This window comes from Lepidochelys kempii, chromosome 2 (genome assembly GCF_965140265.1).
Source record: "Lepidochelys kempii isolate rLepKem1 chromosome 2, rLepKem1.hap2, whole genome shotgun sequence".
Taxonomy (NCBI): Eukaryota; Metazoa; Chordata; order Testudines; family Cheloniidae; genus Lepidochelys; species Lepidochelys kempii.
Genome location: NC_133257.1, coordinates 76,564,098 through 76,581,588, shown reverse-complemented (window position 1 = coordinate 76,581,588; position 17,491 = coordinate 76,564,098). Strand labels below are relative to the sequence as shown.

Below are 17,491 nucleotides of genomic sequence, written 5' to 3'. Positions count from 1 at the left end.
ACCCAGGAATACCCCTTTGGACTGAAAAACCCATAGCCAGAAGTACCTAACTTTTGAGAGATGGAGGGGGGGAGAATGGACCCCTAACTAATTAGCAGCTGTGAATGTGCTACTGCCAAAGCGGCCATTGATGAAGCTACTGCAGCCACAAGTAGGGCTGAGCAAGAAGTGTTTTTTGCAGTCTGAATTTTTTTTTTTTTTGAAATTTTGAAAACGTTTCCCATCCCAAATCAGGACCATGAAAATGTTAATGAACCAACAAACAAACAAAAAATTCAGTTTGGATCAATCGAAAGAAATGGTTAATCACCCTGTGCAATAACTGTGGTACTTCAAGATGTGTGTCCCACAAGTGCTCCACTCTCGGTGAGCTAGAGCTCTCCTGTGATTTTGAATGGAGATTTCTTACAGCAGTGTCTGTTTGGCCCGTGCATGTGTGTTAGTCAGTTTCCTGCCTTATGCCATTGTTATACAGCACAGCGTGGGCGAACCGCCCTCAGTTCCTTCTCTACCACGAAGCTCTATGGCAAAGAACTCCAAAGCAGAGGGGAAGGAGCTCAGATAATGAAGCATCCATAGTGACACACATCTTGAAGAACCACAGTTACTGCGCAGGGTGAGTAACCGTTTCTTTGTCAAGTAGTGTCCCTATGGGTGTCCCACTCTAGGTGACTACCAAGCAGTACCCTTTAAGGCAGAGGGGCTTCGGAGTCGAGTCCTGTACAGAGGAAAGTACAGCTGAGCCAAAGACAGTATTAGAGGTAGAGTCATGAATTATCACATAGTGTTCGGTGAACGAACGTACAGATGCCCAAGTAGCGGCTTTATAGATTTCGATAATCAGAATGTTCTTGAGGAAGGTCGTAAAAGACGCAATGGATGTTGTAGAATCAGTGCCTATATCCGAAAGTGGCTGAATATTGCAAGACTGGCGACAAGAGTTAATGCAGCCTGATAACCACTTAGAAAGCCTATGGCTAGAAACTGATGACCCTTTTGACTCCTCTGCTAGCGAGACAAATAACTTGTGGATCTTTCTGAAGGGCTTTGTTCTGTCTACTAGATAGAAGGCCAGGACATCCTGGGTGTGCAGCAGTGCCTCCTGGCACTATGGATGCGGTTTGGGGTGGAAGATAGGCAGGTGAATGGGCTGACTGAGATGGAACTCAGAAAAAACCTTAGCTAAGAATTTGGGGTGGGGCCACAGTATGACTTTGTCTTTAAAGTACACCCGTGAAGGGGGAGTATGCCACCAGGGCCACTATTTCTCCAACCCGTAGTGCTGACGTGATGGCTAACAGGAATGCCATCTTCATTAACAAATATAGCAGTAAGCAGATTGCCCTTCAAACCTCTGGCTATCTTGTGAGGCATTTAAGGACCAGGTTGAGGTCGCATACTGAAGTAGGCTGGACCGGTGGATAGAGCCCTCTGAGAAATCTCGTTGTGGTCAGGTGGGCAAAGACGGAATAACCTGGAAAGCCATGACAGCTGCCAGGTGGACCCTTAGGAAGCTCACTGATAGACCCAAGGTTTTCAGAGTTAGGGTGTATTCCAGTATATCTAGAAGTGATATGATCATTGGTGGAATCTGTCGGCAGTCATGCCAGCTGGCAAACTGTGTCCATTTTTGAGACTACACGTACCAAATAGACTGTTTCTTGTTGTGTAATAGTTCTCCTTTTACATCTCCTGAGCAGGTTGTCTCTAATCGTGAGAGCCATCAACCAACCATACTTTGAGATGAAGCACTGTGAGTTTGGGATGAAAAATCTTCCCACCCTCCTGGAAGAGAAGATGGAGAACTGCATGAAGAGTTATTGGACAGCAAACAGCCAGCCGTAACAGGTAATGAAACCATGTTTGTTTGGGCCAGGGCCAGAACTATTAGGATGACTCCGGCTCTGTCTTCCTTTATTTTGAGCATAACTTTGGCTAGGGACTGGTGATTCAATCCACCCCTCAAGCAGGAGTGGTTGCATTTCTTGTTTGACTCTGTGATGAACAAGTCTACCTGGGGGGAGCCTCATTGACTAAATATGTGGAGGTCTACTTCCCAACTGTGGTCTTTGGAGAAGTGTCGGCTGAGTGCATCTGCAGGATGCTCTGAACCCCCGGGACATAGACTGCTGTGTTGGCCATCTGGTTGCATGTGCACCAATTCCAAAGCCTGACAGCCTTGGTGCAAAGGGAGGGGGATCCTGTCCCTCCTTGGTAATTGATGTAAAACATGAATGACATATTGTCTGTCATAAGCTTTGTGTGTTTGCCCCTGATTGGCGGTAGAAATTGGAGACAGGCGTATCTGACCACTCTGAGTTCCAAGAGCTTGATGTCTAGCATCCAGGAGGTTGTTGTTCACTTGCCCTGGATCATGTAAGTGTCTAGATGCGCTCCCCAGCTTAGCAGAGAGGTGTCCGTCATTATGATGACTGTTGGGGGAAATAAGACTCTTGTGCACACATTGTGATAGTCTTTCCACCAGTTGAGGGATTGTTTTACAGAGGTAGGTATGGAAAGAAGCATATTTAAATTGTGGCTGGTTGGTGAACAGACAATTCTGAGCCACCCTTTAAGGTAGCACATTTGAAGTCTGGCATATTCTGTAATGAAGGTGGTGGCTGTCATGTGTCCCAGTAATTGAACACCGTTCTTGACTGTGATTTGGGGGATGAGCTGAATTGTGTTTGCTATATTGGAAAGAGCCACAAACCTGTGTAGAGGAAGTTAGGTGCTTGCTGTTACTGAATCAAAATGTGTCCTTATGAATTCTAAGTTTTGCAGAGGGATCAAGGTGGATTTTTGTACGTTCAGTTGCAGGGCCAATTCGAAAAAGAGGTCTATGGCCTCAGAAGTTTCCCGAGACATCAGTTCCAAGGAGTGGCCTTTCAGCAACCAGTCGTCCAGGTAGGGGAATACTAAGATACCTTTCCTGCAGAGCTGTGCAGCTATTACTGATGTGACCTTCAAAAAGACCATTAGGGCAGATGACAGGCCAAAGAGGAGCACCTGGTATTGAAAATGGTCCTGGCCAACCATAAAACGGAGGAATTGTTTGTGGGATGGGTGGATAGCGATGTGGAATTATGCATCTTGAAGGTCGAGGGCTGAGAACCAATCCCCTTGTTATAGTGATGGAATAATCGCTGCAAATGTCACCATCTGAACTTCTGTGCCTTCACACAGGTGCAGAGTAGTCTCAGGTCTAGGGTGGGTCTCTAATTTCCACTCTTTATTGGTACCAGGAAGTATCTTGAATAAAATCTCTTTCCTCTGTGCTGCATGGGGACTGGTTCTATAGCTTCCAAATGTAAGAGTGTCTATTTCTTGACAAAGCATGCTCTTGTGAGAGGGGACCCTGAAGAGGGATGGGGAAGGGGGTGTTCATTGGTGGAATTGAAGAAAGGTGGATGGTGTAGTCTGTGGAGATGATCTCCAAAACCCATTTGTCTGTAGTGATAGACTCCCAGGCTCACCTGAAGTGGTGAACGTGGTCGCCGAAGAGAGGAAGGCTAGTGAATGGGTGCAGCTGAAGAGGACAAGGATGACAATTCAGGCCCTCAACCAACCTGTCAAAATTGCTGCTTAGAAGTGGATGGGTGCGAGGCAGGAGGCTGAGAAGAGGACTGTTTTCTTCTCTGAGATCTCTGCCTCTTTTGGTGTGGCTCATAGGATCTCTGGGAAGTAAGAAATTGGACAGGGAGGGATCTTTGGGCTCTCTGAGACTTGCTGAGTTCTCTCTTCTAGGTGGGCATATAAATACCAAGAGAAAGCAAGGTAGCTCTAGAGGCCTTCAATGTTCACAGAGATTCATCTGTGCTATCTGTGAACAACTTAGACCCATCAAAACAAAAGTCCTCTACTGTACTGTGGACCTCTTTTGGGAATTTAGAGAGTTGGAGCCAGGAAACTCTTCTAATTACCACCAATGTAGTGATCGAACGGGATGTAGTAGCAGCAGTGTCAAGGGTGGCTTTTGGGCTGCCCTGGCAAATAGCTGACCCTCTACAATAATTGCCTAAATGGTTCCATGTTCTGTCGGCAAAAGGTTTGTGAAAGACTTCAGCTTGATATAATTCATCTGGTTGTACTTTGCCATCAATGCCTGATAATTGGCAATTCTAAACTGTAGGGAGGCTGAGGAATAAGACTTCCTCCCCAGTAGATCCAGACACTTGTGGTCTCTGTCATGAGGCATGGTTTTAGCATGGTGCTGCCTACCATGTTCATTCACTGTGTCAACTACCAAGAAGTTAGGTGAGGGATGGGAAAATAAAAATTCTGAGTCCTTTGCGAGGGTGTAATGCTTCTTATGCACTCTTTTGCATGTAGACAGAATAGATGTTGCATTGTGCTGGATGACCTTCACTGGGTCCAGCAGAGCTTCATTAACAGGCAGGACTATGGGGGCTGATGACAGTGAGTGGAGGATGCTCAACAGCTTAAGATAAGGCTCCTTGAGGGGAATCTGTAGGGAGTCTGTGACTCTGTAGACCAGGTCCTGGAAATGTTTAAAATCAACCCCCAGGGATAGAGGAGGAGGCATGACTGCTTCATCCTGAGGGGAAGAGGAGATACTAGTCATAGGAGACATCCCTTCAACAACTCTAGCCTCCTGTAGGTGATGAAGGTGGCTCCTTTCTATGGTGGGTGGTACTTGACACTCTGGAAAATTTGGTGACAAGTTGTCCAGGGGTTCCAACATGGCCAGGGAGGAGGTGAATAAGGCATAGGACACGGCACCCAAGGGTGATCATACGAGTGAGGCGTTGGTAGTAATCATGGGCTGCGAACAGTTGCAGCTTCAATGGAGGCTTCTGGGAAGGGACCTCCGTAGGAGTGAGGAGGAGAACTTGAACTGACACGTGAGAGACCGAGGCGAGGTCTTCATCAAAATCCTCTTCCTCAAGTTCACTCAGGAATGGTGGAGTGCCTGGTACTGGGTGAAGTTCAGATGATCTGGATGTTCTCGGTACTGACAGCATCTCGGAGCTGAGTAGTGGAGAATCGGGTGTCTCAAATACAGCCAGATCCGGGGAAACTGGAACTCCTGTGGTACCATGAGGGTTATCAATACGTAGGCTCTGGGCATTCGGAGGGGAGCACAGTCACTGACAGTACCAGAGGTCTTGTGCAGTCCGAGGGAAGCACGATCAGTGCCTGAGTGGGCTTTTTTGGTACAGAGGTAGAGCTCTTCTTGCCACCCCAGTCTGATAACAGTACCGATGATCTCTCCAGGCCCATGGCTTTGCCACCTTGAGGTCTAGCTGTACCCTTGCACCTGAGAAACCAGCAGCCTCAGAAGTACCTGACTGAAGAGCTAGTGAAGCTCGAGATACCAGTGACCTCAATGTATTAGTGGTAGGTTCTCAATCTGGCAAGCCACGGGCACGTTCTTTCAAGGACAACTGCCATAGCTCCATCTCAGGCTGAGGCAGTTGAGAAGGAACTGATGGCGGTTTGCCCGCACAATGCTATATAACAACAGCCTGTGGCACAAGACTGACTAACATGCATGTGCAGGCTGAATGGACAATGCTATGAGAAATCTCCAATCAAAGGTGCAGGGGGGCACTCACACACCTAGAGTGGAGCACCTGTAGGGACACTACTTGAAGAACATTTCATTTAGATTTTGAACTTTTTTATTTTTTAAAACCTTTTAAAACTTTTCTTTAATCTAAATTTACTAAAATTTCAAAATCAAAGTTGTTTTGACTCTAAGAAGTGAAACTTTCTGTTAAAAAAAAAAAAGTCTCAACAATTTCAAAACTTTTTTTTACCCAAACATAATTCAAATCAGGAGATTCACTGAAACCATCCCTGGTTTGAGAACAGTTTCCGTTTCAACAAACCGTCATTTTTTGGCAAGAAAACGGTTTGTTTAAAAATCCCCAACCAACTCTACCCACAATTTCCTTAGAGCCAACTCATCAGTTCCACAGTCATTACAATATAACCACAAGGGAGAGCAGCTCAGTAACACAAATCAGGGTGGTTTAGGAGACAAGACTATGCACCAAAGTAAGCATGAGACTTCGTGAAAAGGATTACTATGTTCTATAAACCCAGCCCTGACATATATTCCTTCTGTGAACCTAATTAATTCATCTACTGCTCAATTTTCAAAAGTTTTAGGCACCTAATTTGCATCCACAACCAGTTAAACACACACCTAGTCATTTCTGCATGAGAATACCGATTTTCATATGCAGTCGCACGTGCAAGTTAAGCATGCAAATGTGCATACATTTTGCACATGCTTTTGTGTGACTAGCCTTTTGAAAGACAGGCCTTCATTCTATCTGTTTTAATTTTTCCCATTTTACAGAAAGATTACATCACAGAGGTGCTGGGACAACTAGGCTATGTTTACAGCAGAAGCCAGTGGTGTGACTGCCCTGCTCGTGTACGCATACTCACACCACTTCTCATTGAGCTAGCACAGGTATAAACAGCACAGTAGCCATGATGCCATCAGTAGCGGAGGCATGGCCGAGCTATGCCAAATACAAACTCACCTGAAAGCAGGGGCATGTGCTTGGCTTAGGCTGAGCCGTGCCTCTACTGCTGGTGCCTGTGTGACCACAGCTAGGCTGCTATTTACACTCAGGCCAGCTCTGTGAGAACTAGCCGAGTATGTGAGCATGAACAGGGGAATCACACCCCTCGCTCACAGGGTAGACGTAGCCTTAATTACTGTTTATAAAAGAGCTGTACGCATTCTAAAACTAACTAATGCACACAACCTTTTAGTGGAGCAGGGTTGAATTGCTCCATTACTTCCAGGTTATTTCCAGAACTGTTCCTTGACATTTTTTTAAAATGGTATGCAAAGACCCTAGCGTGAGCTCCCTCTCATCTGCAGCAGGATGCTGGTGGTGACACAAACACCTCCTTTTCTTATCTAAAATGAGTCAGTTAAGCCCGGATGTTCCAAAGAATCACCTCACCCTCCAAAAAATTAAACAATGGAATAATTAAATAGTAATCAGGCCAGAAAAAGAGCGAGAATCACTTAATAGGCCAGTGGTTAGGACACTCACCTGAGAGGCGGCAGATCCCTCTTCAAATCCCTCCTCCCCACCAGAGTGTGGAAGTACTCAAACCAGAGGACTCGCACATTCCAGGTGAGTACCCTCACCATTTGGAAAAATGCTATGAGAGGGGTCCTTCTTTTCCTCTCAGCAGCCACTTTGTGTGGAGTTAGGCAGGTGCCTAATTCATTCTTGCAAGAATGAGTTAGCACCTAAGCCACCTGGCTCCAGAAAAGGGGGTTCCTGGTTGTGGATTGCATAGAGAGATAGGCACCTCCCTGCAGCACAGAGTCTGGGCAAGTCAACACTACAGTGATACATCAGCACACTGATGCAGCTGCACCACTATAGGGCGTCTGGTGAAGACATGCTATGCCAAGGGGAGAGCACTCTCCCGTTGATATAATTACTCCACCTCAGCAAGAAGCGGGGCAGGCCAAGGGATATGCTAGCCGCCCTTCCTGCAGCCCCCATTGGCCTGGAGAGGTGAACCGCGGCCAGTGGGAGCCGTGATTGGCCGAACCTGCGGACGCGGCAGGTAAACAAACCGGCCTGGCCCACCAGGGGCTTTTCCTGAACAAGCAGCGGCCCTAGTTTGAGAACCACTGCTCAACAGTTCTGATGTAGCCCCATCTGTATTGAACATGTAGTGACTTTCTAAATTAAATTTTTGGTAGTCTTCCTTGAGAATCTCTCTCTACAGCTTTGCATGTACTGTAGAGTATTAAGTTACCTTTAGATGTGAATGTTAGAATAGTCTAAATATTAAAGTTCTTGTATGTCTTGAACTCACTTGAACAGTAATAATAAATTCTGTACTAAAGAAGATACATACTTAGTACACTGTTAGTATAATTGGAGTACAAACACAATATCACTTATAATGTGATATATTAATATACTTATTGGTTAGTTTTGATTGAGGCCAAGTTACTGAATATGGTAATTTACATGGATTGTGATTTTTAATATTTGTAAAAAGGGCATAGAGTAATACATAGGTGCTTTTAAAATCTGTATTATGTGAATATAAATAAAATAAAATAAATAAAATTGTAAGGTGGATGTTTTAATTGTCTCAACACTCCAATTTGACTGGCTAACATGCAACACAGGAGCTCTCTAACAATTCATTTGATAAGTACAAAGTAATTGCATTATACATGTAATGAAATCTGCACTTTGGTTTTGCCTGCACACTCCAGCACATTTTTAACTTACGGTAGCAACAACCTCCTTGGCACTAAGCATTTACTGGGGATTAATGACTTGTTTGGGCTGCTGCCCTGGCACAGGAGGGAACTCTTCTCCCAGTCAGTAATTAATTCTCACAAAAATGCCCTGTGTTTTAACAGTCATTGCTTAAAAATACATATTTTACAATGAATGGCCCAATATATTTTACCCGACACTCCATAAATTGACAGCATACTAGAGTTGGATTAAGTGTTTATTATTCCTGTTTTTCAATTATGAGACTCACTAATTGGCTGTTTCTAGGCTGATTTGCAACAACAATCACCCTGTTCACGTTCCTAGAAAATATTTTAAATGGAATATTTTTGTTTTTCACTGTCAATCTAATGTAAGGAGCTAGAACTTTATGAGGAAAGATTAAACGAGATAAATATGAATAGTTTGAATAAGCATCCAAAGGGAACATAATATACACCAAAAAAGGCATAATCAAGAAAAATGGAGAGGAACTGTTTAGTCTGATACCTGGGATGAGGTAACTAGGAACAATGGGGTGATCTTCCTGATACAAGGCTAATTAGATATTGGAGACTTCCCTTTGGTGATGGAAGCCCCATAACTTGAAATATTTAAAACCAGACTTGACAAAAGACGTGGGGGGGGGAAGGGAGTGTTTGCGGGGGAAGGGGAAGAAAATTGGAGAAAACAATTTGGCATTGATAAACAGATGGTCTGGGTGTCCTACTTGGTTTTTTCATCTCTAAGTACTATGAATCTATTACAACAATGGTATACTGCAAGCAAGGCCAGAATGGAATAAACTCAGGCAAGAAGTATTTAACCGGAGTTGTAATAACAATTTTCGTATATTTATTAAAACATATTAAGTTCAGTAACTCGGGAAATAAAGATGTTAGTTACTTTAATATCAACTGTAGTTAGGTATTCTTACCTCGTGTATATCTTTCATCCAGCTTGTTATACCTTGAAAACTGTCTGAGTTTGTGATGTCATAAACCAGAACAAAGCCATGTGCTCCACGAAAATAACTAGTACTAATTGTATGGAATTGTTCCTGACCAGCAGTATCCCTGAAATACACCAGAAAGGAATCACTTGGTACTGCATACATTGAAAGAGTATGGATGTGTTTTTTCAGTGCAACTTAAACAATACAGCCCCAATTTTGAGCTGTTTTTTTGAGAGAGGAAGGGGAAAAAGTGGTAGAATACGTGCCATTTTGCAGGGAAAGAGCTGGCAAACTATTTTGAGCATTTATGTTAATATTGCTGACTATTCTAGAGCCTATACTTAAATAATTGAAAGAAAGACAAAAAATAGGTTTTGTCTACATTAAAATTTTAAATCACAGTATAATTAAACGTATGTAACCGCATTTGTACAACCCTTGGTATAGAATGTTTGCATTGAAATAAACTAAGACTTCAACTACAGAAGCGTACTTTGGGTAAGCTGCAGAAGGGCAGCATTTCAGCATCAGTGTGGTTAGATTAGGATAGCGAAAACAAGAGCTAAAACCCCATTGGTGAGGTTCTCTCTCCTGCCCTTGCCCCTTTGCGCTGGGTAAAGTGGTGTAAAGCTGCTCTAAAATGATTGGATCAGGCTAGGGGACAATTTCCCCAGCACAGGCACTTTAGAAGACACATGTAATGTAGTTTTCTGAGCACCCCTTTGTAAGATGTGGCGAAGGGAGAACGTTGGGGGTAGGCTGGGGTGGGAGGTTTAAGATGGTGCTGGGGCCATGATATGCAGTGCTGCAGAGATTCCAGGCAGCACTATGGCCCATATAGCATCCTGGGGAGGCAGCTGTAATTTAGACAGGCCTCCAGAGCTGTCTAGATTATGATAGAGATTACAGGGCAGCCCAGGATCAAGTGAATGCATAAGTAGCTCAAAAGCCACCATAGCCCCCCCTCCTATTGGGCTGTGAGTTCTGTGTTCGCAATTCAGATAAGCAGTAAAGAATCTTACCCTAAATGTAGACAAGGACTAAAAAAACCTCCCCAGAATGCATCCAAACCCTTTAGCCATTGGAGATCTAGTGGCTGGCAACTCAAAAATAGGGAAATATATACAGAACTCAGTACAAATAACTGGGCTCCACCACAGCCGCAATCCCAAAACTCCCCCTTTAATGTAAAAATAAGATTATGATGCCCAAAGAGTCACCTTGCTAGTCTTTATTCAAAATTCTAAACCTGGCCCTATGAATACATGTTTGTAGGATAATGAAATATTTAAATCCAAATCTCCTGACTTTTTCTTTTAAATTTAACATTTTAATAAAGTTGCTTATATTTAGTATGGAAAGCTTCCAAATATGCAATATAGGTTTACATTTTATCCATATTCTACAATAACTTAATGTTAAATGTTTCTAAGATAACTGTTTTTTAAAAAACATGTACTATAGTAGTTCTAAACATGGCCTCCTCACCCTAATGAAAGTTTTAATATGATCACTACACTGTAGGAAGACAAATCACCAAAGCCGGACAAGATTTTGTACAGTGTACAGTTCTATAATTTAGTTGGCTTTCATCTGTGGGACAAATTATAACTTACCATATTTGAAGTTTCACTGTTGTATCATTAAATGTTATTGTTTTTACTTTAAAATCAATGCCTAAAAGAAACAAGAAAATCTGTTACATGTCTTGAAATAACATTTATTTCCTATGGAGACTGTTTGTAAATAAGAGTTATTTTAGGGATGTAGAGAAATGGAAGCACACCAATCAACCAAAAATCATAACAAACCACTAATTGTATATACACAAAACAGAGGTAGGGAAAAAAGAACTATAAGATTTCTTCTTGATATACATCAGTAATTATATTGAAACTAACTATCAAACTGGTCAAAGTTCTATACTCAATCACTCGTGCATGGTCAACTCGGAAAGTATAGCTACAAACCAGCATTAGCTGGCAAGTGACATGACAGCTGTTTGATGGCCCATGCACAAAACTGTCACAGTATTGGCAATTTCTGCTAAGGGAATCAGTCCCATAATAATAGTGCTGCAGTGCTGCATGGAGGTTTAGTGACAAATGCTTACATGGCATTTGATCGCCCTATGCCATTCTTTAGACTTTACTGCAACATTACTGAAAAGAAGTGTCCAGGATTAAATCAACAGGACTAGAAATGAATTAAATGAATTAATTAGGTACAAAGATAAGTGACATGCATTCAAGTTCAAGTAAAGACCATACCTCTATACTACCCTTCCATCTGAACGTCTATGCCTCAAAATCCAAAATGTTTTGGTACTGAAACATATTTTGGACATAGTCATATTGCAGTATAGTAATGCCTCTGCAGTCATTATACTGTTTTCTTTAAGGATGTTTTTGTTTATAACTTATCCAGTTTTTCATTACCTATAGTATCACAATAGCACCCAAAATAGGTGCCAGACAGATGTATGGGAGAATGTATTTTTTGCCTTGAGGAGTTTACAATCCAATAAAAATGAAACTCCAAACATCACACTGGAGTCTGCTATCTACTGAAGCAGGAAGGTCCAAAATAAAAAGGTTGTATAATTCCCTGCAGTTACACAACTTTTTCAATGACTTTAGCAGTGAAATTTTAAAGAAAGCATTTCAAATGACAGGTTTCAGAGTAGCAGCCGTGTTCGGTCTCAAAATGTAATATCCACTCAGAAACCTCTTCATTCTGTTCATTCATTACAAGTCAACTAGGAGAATACCTTAATGGGCAAAAGGGTATGTATTTCAGGCACATGAGCTCAGCTGAATTAGCTTAATAAAACTGAGAAGCCCTATTAAAATGCAGGTTAACATGTCTCAAGTTGTGTTAGGTGGCCATGTTGTAGCCTAGGCTTCTCACTAAGTTAAAACATACCTAGCTAACATGACTTCAAATATGTTAGCCTACACCTCAATGGGGCTTTTCAACTGTGTTTACACTAATATGACTGGGCTAACACAACTGAAAAAGTACACCCTTTTTGCATGTCAAGAAAAGTCCACATTGTGTTGAAGTGTAATAAAGAGATGTTATAATGGACATCAGTGAAGTTGGGAACCAGAGTGCAACTCTGTTTTTGGTGCTACCATAATACAGATAAATAAATACCTACACCATAAAAGGATAACCTTATGAAGAGAGATTATACTACATTTCAAACCCTAGAGCAGCAGTCTCCAAACTTTTTTGATCGCGCACCCCATCAGTAAAATTTTTTTGAGCACGCACCCCCAATATATGTATATTTATTTATGTATAAATTATATACATGTACTACTGTACTAATATATTGTGTAAATTATAAAACATACATAAAAAATAGAAATTAAAAAACAATGAGATAAAGATGAAATAAACAATATTTTAAAAATATTTTTTTATTTATTAACGGTACAAAAAACCTTTCTGCTCTCACTAAAAAAAATTAATAATATTTTTAGAGAGAGCAATGTGATTGAATATGCTTTATGATTTTTGAAAATCTTGGTTTAACACTTTGCGATACAGCAGGCGCTCAGGGTGGGGTGCGGGGTCTGGGAGGGAGTTAGGGTGCGGGAGGGCACTCAGGGTGGGGGTGCAGGAGGAGGCTCAGGGCCGGGGCAGGCAGAAGGTGCAGAGCACTTACCTGGGGCAGCTCCTGTTGGGGCGCGGGGTGCAGGTGGCTCTGCGCAGCGCAGCACCACCCCCATGGCCATGATTCTGGGAGCTGTCCCCCCTCCCCCCGGCAGGCAGGGCCACCCGGAACGCAGGGGCTTTAGGGGCTTCAGGGCCCTGGGCTAAGGGGGCCCCGGAGCCCTGGCCTGCAGCTCTAAAGCCCCTTTCAGAATGCGGCCCTGCGAGCACGGGCTGGAGGACTCAGGAGGAGCAGGGGCAGCCGTGCAGCCAGCGGCCGGAGAGAAGCAGCGCTCTCCCCTTCAAAGCACCGCTTCTCTCCAGCCGGCTTTGAAGGGGAAAGTGCCGCTTCTTTCAGGCCGCTGGCTGCGCGGGTGCCCCTGCTCCTCCATGGGCCGGAGGACTCAGGGCCGCCCCCCCTTTTCTTCCCCTCCAGCGGTGCTCCTCCTGCCGTGCCACCCTTTTGCTCCGGCAGCACTCCTCCTGCTGTGCCCCCCAATCGATTGTCGTGCGCGCACCCCACTTTGGAGACCACTGCCCTAGAGGACACCTTCAACTGCAAGTTATCTTACTTAATGCTCATGAGTCAAGCCTCAAGCTATCAGAATCTACAGTACTCAATAGCCTATGCCTGCTATATTCGTGAACTGTTGTACCACAGCTCCTTTTTTTTTCAGAAGTAAAATCAGCAGCATCTTTAGACTGTCTTGGAAGAATAGCCTTAATAGTCTGTCTTCTATAGTCTTCAATTTGTAAATTTCTTCTTATCCCTTAGCTGTGGGCTAACAGCCATAATTCTAGAAATCTCTCTTAACTTTGATGATTCCAAAATAGAACAAAACTGTCCTTTGTAATTTTCCTAAAATAACTCTCCTCTGATAGAAAAGGAACATGAAAAAGTCACATTTGTGGTTTCTGTGCTGGTGAAATCTGTGTTTTAGACAGAGGGGCAGAGCTTAGATTCAGCACACAAACAGTGGACTGGCGTACCTGCACCTCCTTCATGCTGGTTTATGTTCTCTATAATCCACGAGCTTCTTTATGCGAACATTTAGTACGTGGCAAGCCTGGGTGTGAATCTACCCTGGACTAGCCTGCCATGCACTAACTGTCCATGTGGATCTTGCTGCTGTGCATTAACAGTTCCTTAGTGTGTGCGACTGCTAGTGTACTAAATGTTCACGTAGACAAGCTTTAAGCTTTCATTTAAAAACAAAAACAAGCCTCTAGCTGTTATGGTTGCTAAGGTAACTTCAAAAATATGACCCAAGTGTAAATGATGCAGTGACATCTACCTACATTTGCAGAACCTGAATCCATAGCTCCGAGAAATGTGATCTGTACCATTCATCTCAATGGGTACTAACACAGATATCAATGATAATACTTTACGTCAATGCAGTTAACTCACTGCTCACTAAACCATAAAAGAAAGGAGAGAGAAGATCTCATTGTTAAGATAGGTTTCAGAGTAACAGCCATGTTAGTGTTGGGGACACTGGGGCATGGCCACTAGGTAACTCGAGGGGATGGAAGACCACGAGTGTCGATGAAGCCCCCTCGCACTAGGCCCAGGTGTCCTTGGCCCCCCCTCCCGCCTGGAAGCACTCGCAGCAGCTCTGCGTACTAGGCCCAAGTGTCCTTGGCCCCCCCGCCTGGAGGCACACACAGCAGTTATGCTGAGAATCTGCAACAATATGTTGCAGAGTCAGACTGCCTGAAACTAACCAAGGCCACACAGGGCAGATATGGAAGAACAATGCTGAATAAAGCAGCTTTATGTATAGTTTAATAAATGATACAGAGAACCAGGGTACTAGCTGGGAACTGGATTGGCTGGCTATATGGATACTTGGGGCAGCTTGCTATTGGATAAGTATGCTGGGAAAAAGGATGTATAAAAGCCTGTGTAACTTCCTGCTCTGTGTACAGGATTTGAGATTCAAATCTCCTGGTATCTATTTGAAGCTTCAAATAAACTTTTCTGCTTCTCCACCCCGTTGTGATTATTGGGTGTAGCACACCGGGTAACGAACCAACTTCAGCTGTTGTTTAGCCTCTTGGCACTGGGTGCCGGCAACAGTAACAGCCATGTTAGTCTGTATTCGCAAAAAGAAAAGGAGTACTTGTGGCACCTTAGAGACTAACCAATTTATCTGAGCATAAGCTTTCGTGAGCTACAGCTCACTTCATCGGATCCAATCTTATTACTGTTAAGATATATACTAGCTACTGTGAGTGACAGCTCAGTTTGACACCACATGCAAGTGGGACAGAGACACCACTACTTCCCCCCCCTTCCCAAATCAAGAAGCCAAGCTAAAGAAACACGGCAGAGCCTGGTGGTACATGACGTTGCTCAAGGGGGAGCCAATATCAAGAAGCTCAGCAGGACGCAAGAGCTTCATTGAGGGGAAGCCGAGCCCAGCAGAGCCCATGGGAGTAATCAGACTCCACTCCACAGTTATATTTGAACATCTGCACACTCTATTGTGAACAGTATGTCATGTATGTGAAGCTTATTTTATGGGCAGAGCATGGAGGACTACCATCACATTTTCCCACCAATCTGGTCCCCTGCAGAGGTGATTTATAAGAGAATGCTAGTCACACCCCCAACAATGGAAAGTTTGCTGAATTTCAATTATTGCCTGACAAACACAAAGACATGTTTTTTCAAAAGCCCTTCCTTTCAGATTAATGTTTGATGATTCTGTTATCAATTTACTGTGCTGCAAGAGGATAGAAAAATAACCAGTCTATCAAAGGGCTGATGATATATCAATAAGGAACTTTCATTTTGTAGGTCAGAAAGATTAACAATGTTAGGAAGCTTTTGTTTTTTTTCTTATGGTTTTAACCAGATAAAATATTTGACAGCGTAAAGATAAAAGTACCACTATTCTTCTGCTTCTGTGCTTTACATACAATCTAAATGTTCCAATGCAAGTTCTCGGAAAAATCAACAATTTGATGTTAGAATCATCATTTTGATTCCTACTCGAACCTTGCTGCCTAACTCTATCAAAGGCAAACTTTCACAAAAGTGCAATAAAATGGCAAAATACCAGAAAATCTCCCTTCTTTTAACTTCTAAATGCATCTTATAGCAGACTGCAGGATAAGCCTTCAGATGCAAGATTCTACTTAGTACTAAAAGTTGGTGTGGGGAGTGGCTATTTGGGTGGAGAAGTTTAAATTATCATGTGGGTCATGCCCTTCAGCTGATGAAAATTCTCACTAAAACTTTAATGGAAGGGAAAAAAGAAATAATACAATTGGTAGCTGTAGTAAATTTTATGTGAAACTTTCCTGAAGAAATTAGTAAAGGTGGCTGGAAATATAATTTTACCCAAACATGCTTATATGCTCCAATCAGGCTTATATGCGCCAATCAGGCAATCTACAAAATTGAAGAAAATTGCATTTCAAAGAACCACTTATAGAATTTGGTTTGTTTGTTTAGCTTTCTACAGCAGATGTTACAGCACTTGACAGGGACATGATATGTGGTGGAGGTTTGGAAGGTCACTTTCAAAACACTGAGCTGGGAATACTTTAAAAAAATTATAACCCAGCAAGGCAATTCCAGCCCTACAGTAAAACAGTTCTTATTTGAAATATATTTTAAATAATAAATTGACGAGAGATTTTACATATAAAAAAGGAACTAGAGACTGCTGAATCAGACCAAAATGTAATCTAAATTAAAATAAGGCATATTGACTTCTTAAGTCAACTTAAATGTATTGACCTAAAAAGGTCAATGAACGTTAGCGAACAACAGAAGTCAATATGTACTGCATGCATGAATTGTTCATGTCTTTATATGAAGTTTCAAGCAAACTTAGCAAATTGAAAAGACAAGAAAAATGAAAAATATAGTGCCAAAGATAGCTCACATATTTCAGATGGTTTTAGGCCAATGTATTATATAATGTGATCAACATAACAAAACTAACGTTGATCACAGCCCAGAGATAAAAGTTATTTGAAAACAGGAGCTTGTATTTTCTTCTTTGGATTCATCATATAAAACCTGGAATGTGATAAAACCCAGTATTTATGATTCATTCTTTCTTTATATTTAAATAATAAGATGCCTATTCAAGGTTCCAGGAGAACTAACATAATTAAGTATACAATAAATACAACTCAATTAAAACTCATCAGCTTTAAAATAATCAGTTCCACAGAAACTCAGCCAGCCAACCACCCACACACACACCCTTCAGCATCTAGGAAGCATACTCTCAGCCCTTTCCAAAACCCCTCTCTACCAGGTGCCTTTTACAGCATGCCCAGAAAGTCACCAAATTCAGGCTATTTCAGGTCAAGAGAGGAAGCAAGTTCCAGAGAATCTTCACAGAGAATGCCCCCCAACTATCCTGCTCTCTTATAAAGAGGGGGATCCAGCCTGAACACCTCTACTGACCACAGCTGTGGCAGTATGGCATGCGGAGAGAGGCAATCCCTCAGGTAGACAGGTCCAAGGCTATTAACGGCTTCATAGGCCATAGCTAAAGACCAACGGGCAACCAGTGCCCCACTCAATAAGCGATCAGATACATTCTGCACAATCTTTAGTCTTCAAATGGTTTTAAATTTAAGGTGCAGTCTCATG

At 42.6% G+C, this 17,491-nt stretch overlaps 1 protein-coding gene across 8 annotated transcripts in view; it reads right to left on the bottom strand.

Annotated features, from left to right (window-relative positions):
* LOC140906745 (ras-related protein Rab-10-like) overlaps positions 1-17,491 on the bottom strand; it is a 53,063-nt gene that overhangs the window by 23,296 nt on the left and 12,276 nt on the right. For all 8 annotated transcript variants that reach the window (XR_012157230.1, XR_012157231.1, XR_012157232.1 and 5 more), the window contains exons 2-3: positions 10,821-10,881; positions 9,187-9,325 (exon numbers count right to left, since the gene is read on the bottom strand). Coding sequence is in view for 4 of the 8 variants with exons in the window: in XM_073331299.1 (XP_073187400.1) it covers positions 9,187-9,325; positions 10,821-10,881 (200 nt within the window). In the remaining 4 variants the exon portion in view is untranslated. The remainder of the gene's footprint in view (positions 1-9,186; positions 9,326-10,820; positions 10,882-17,491) is intronic.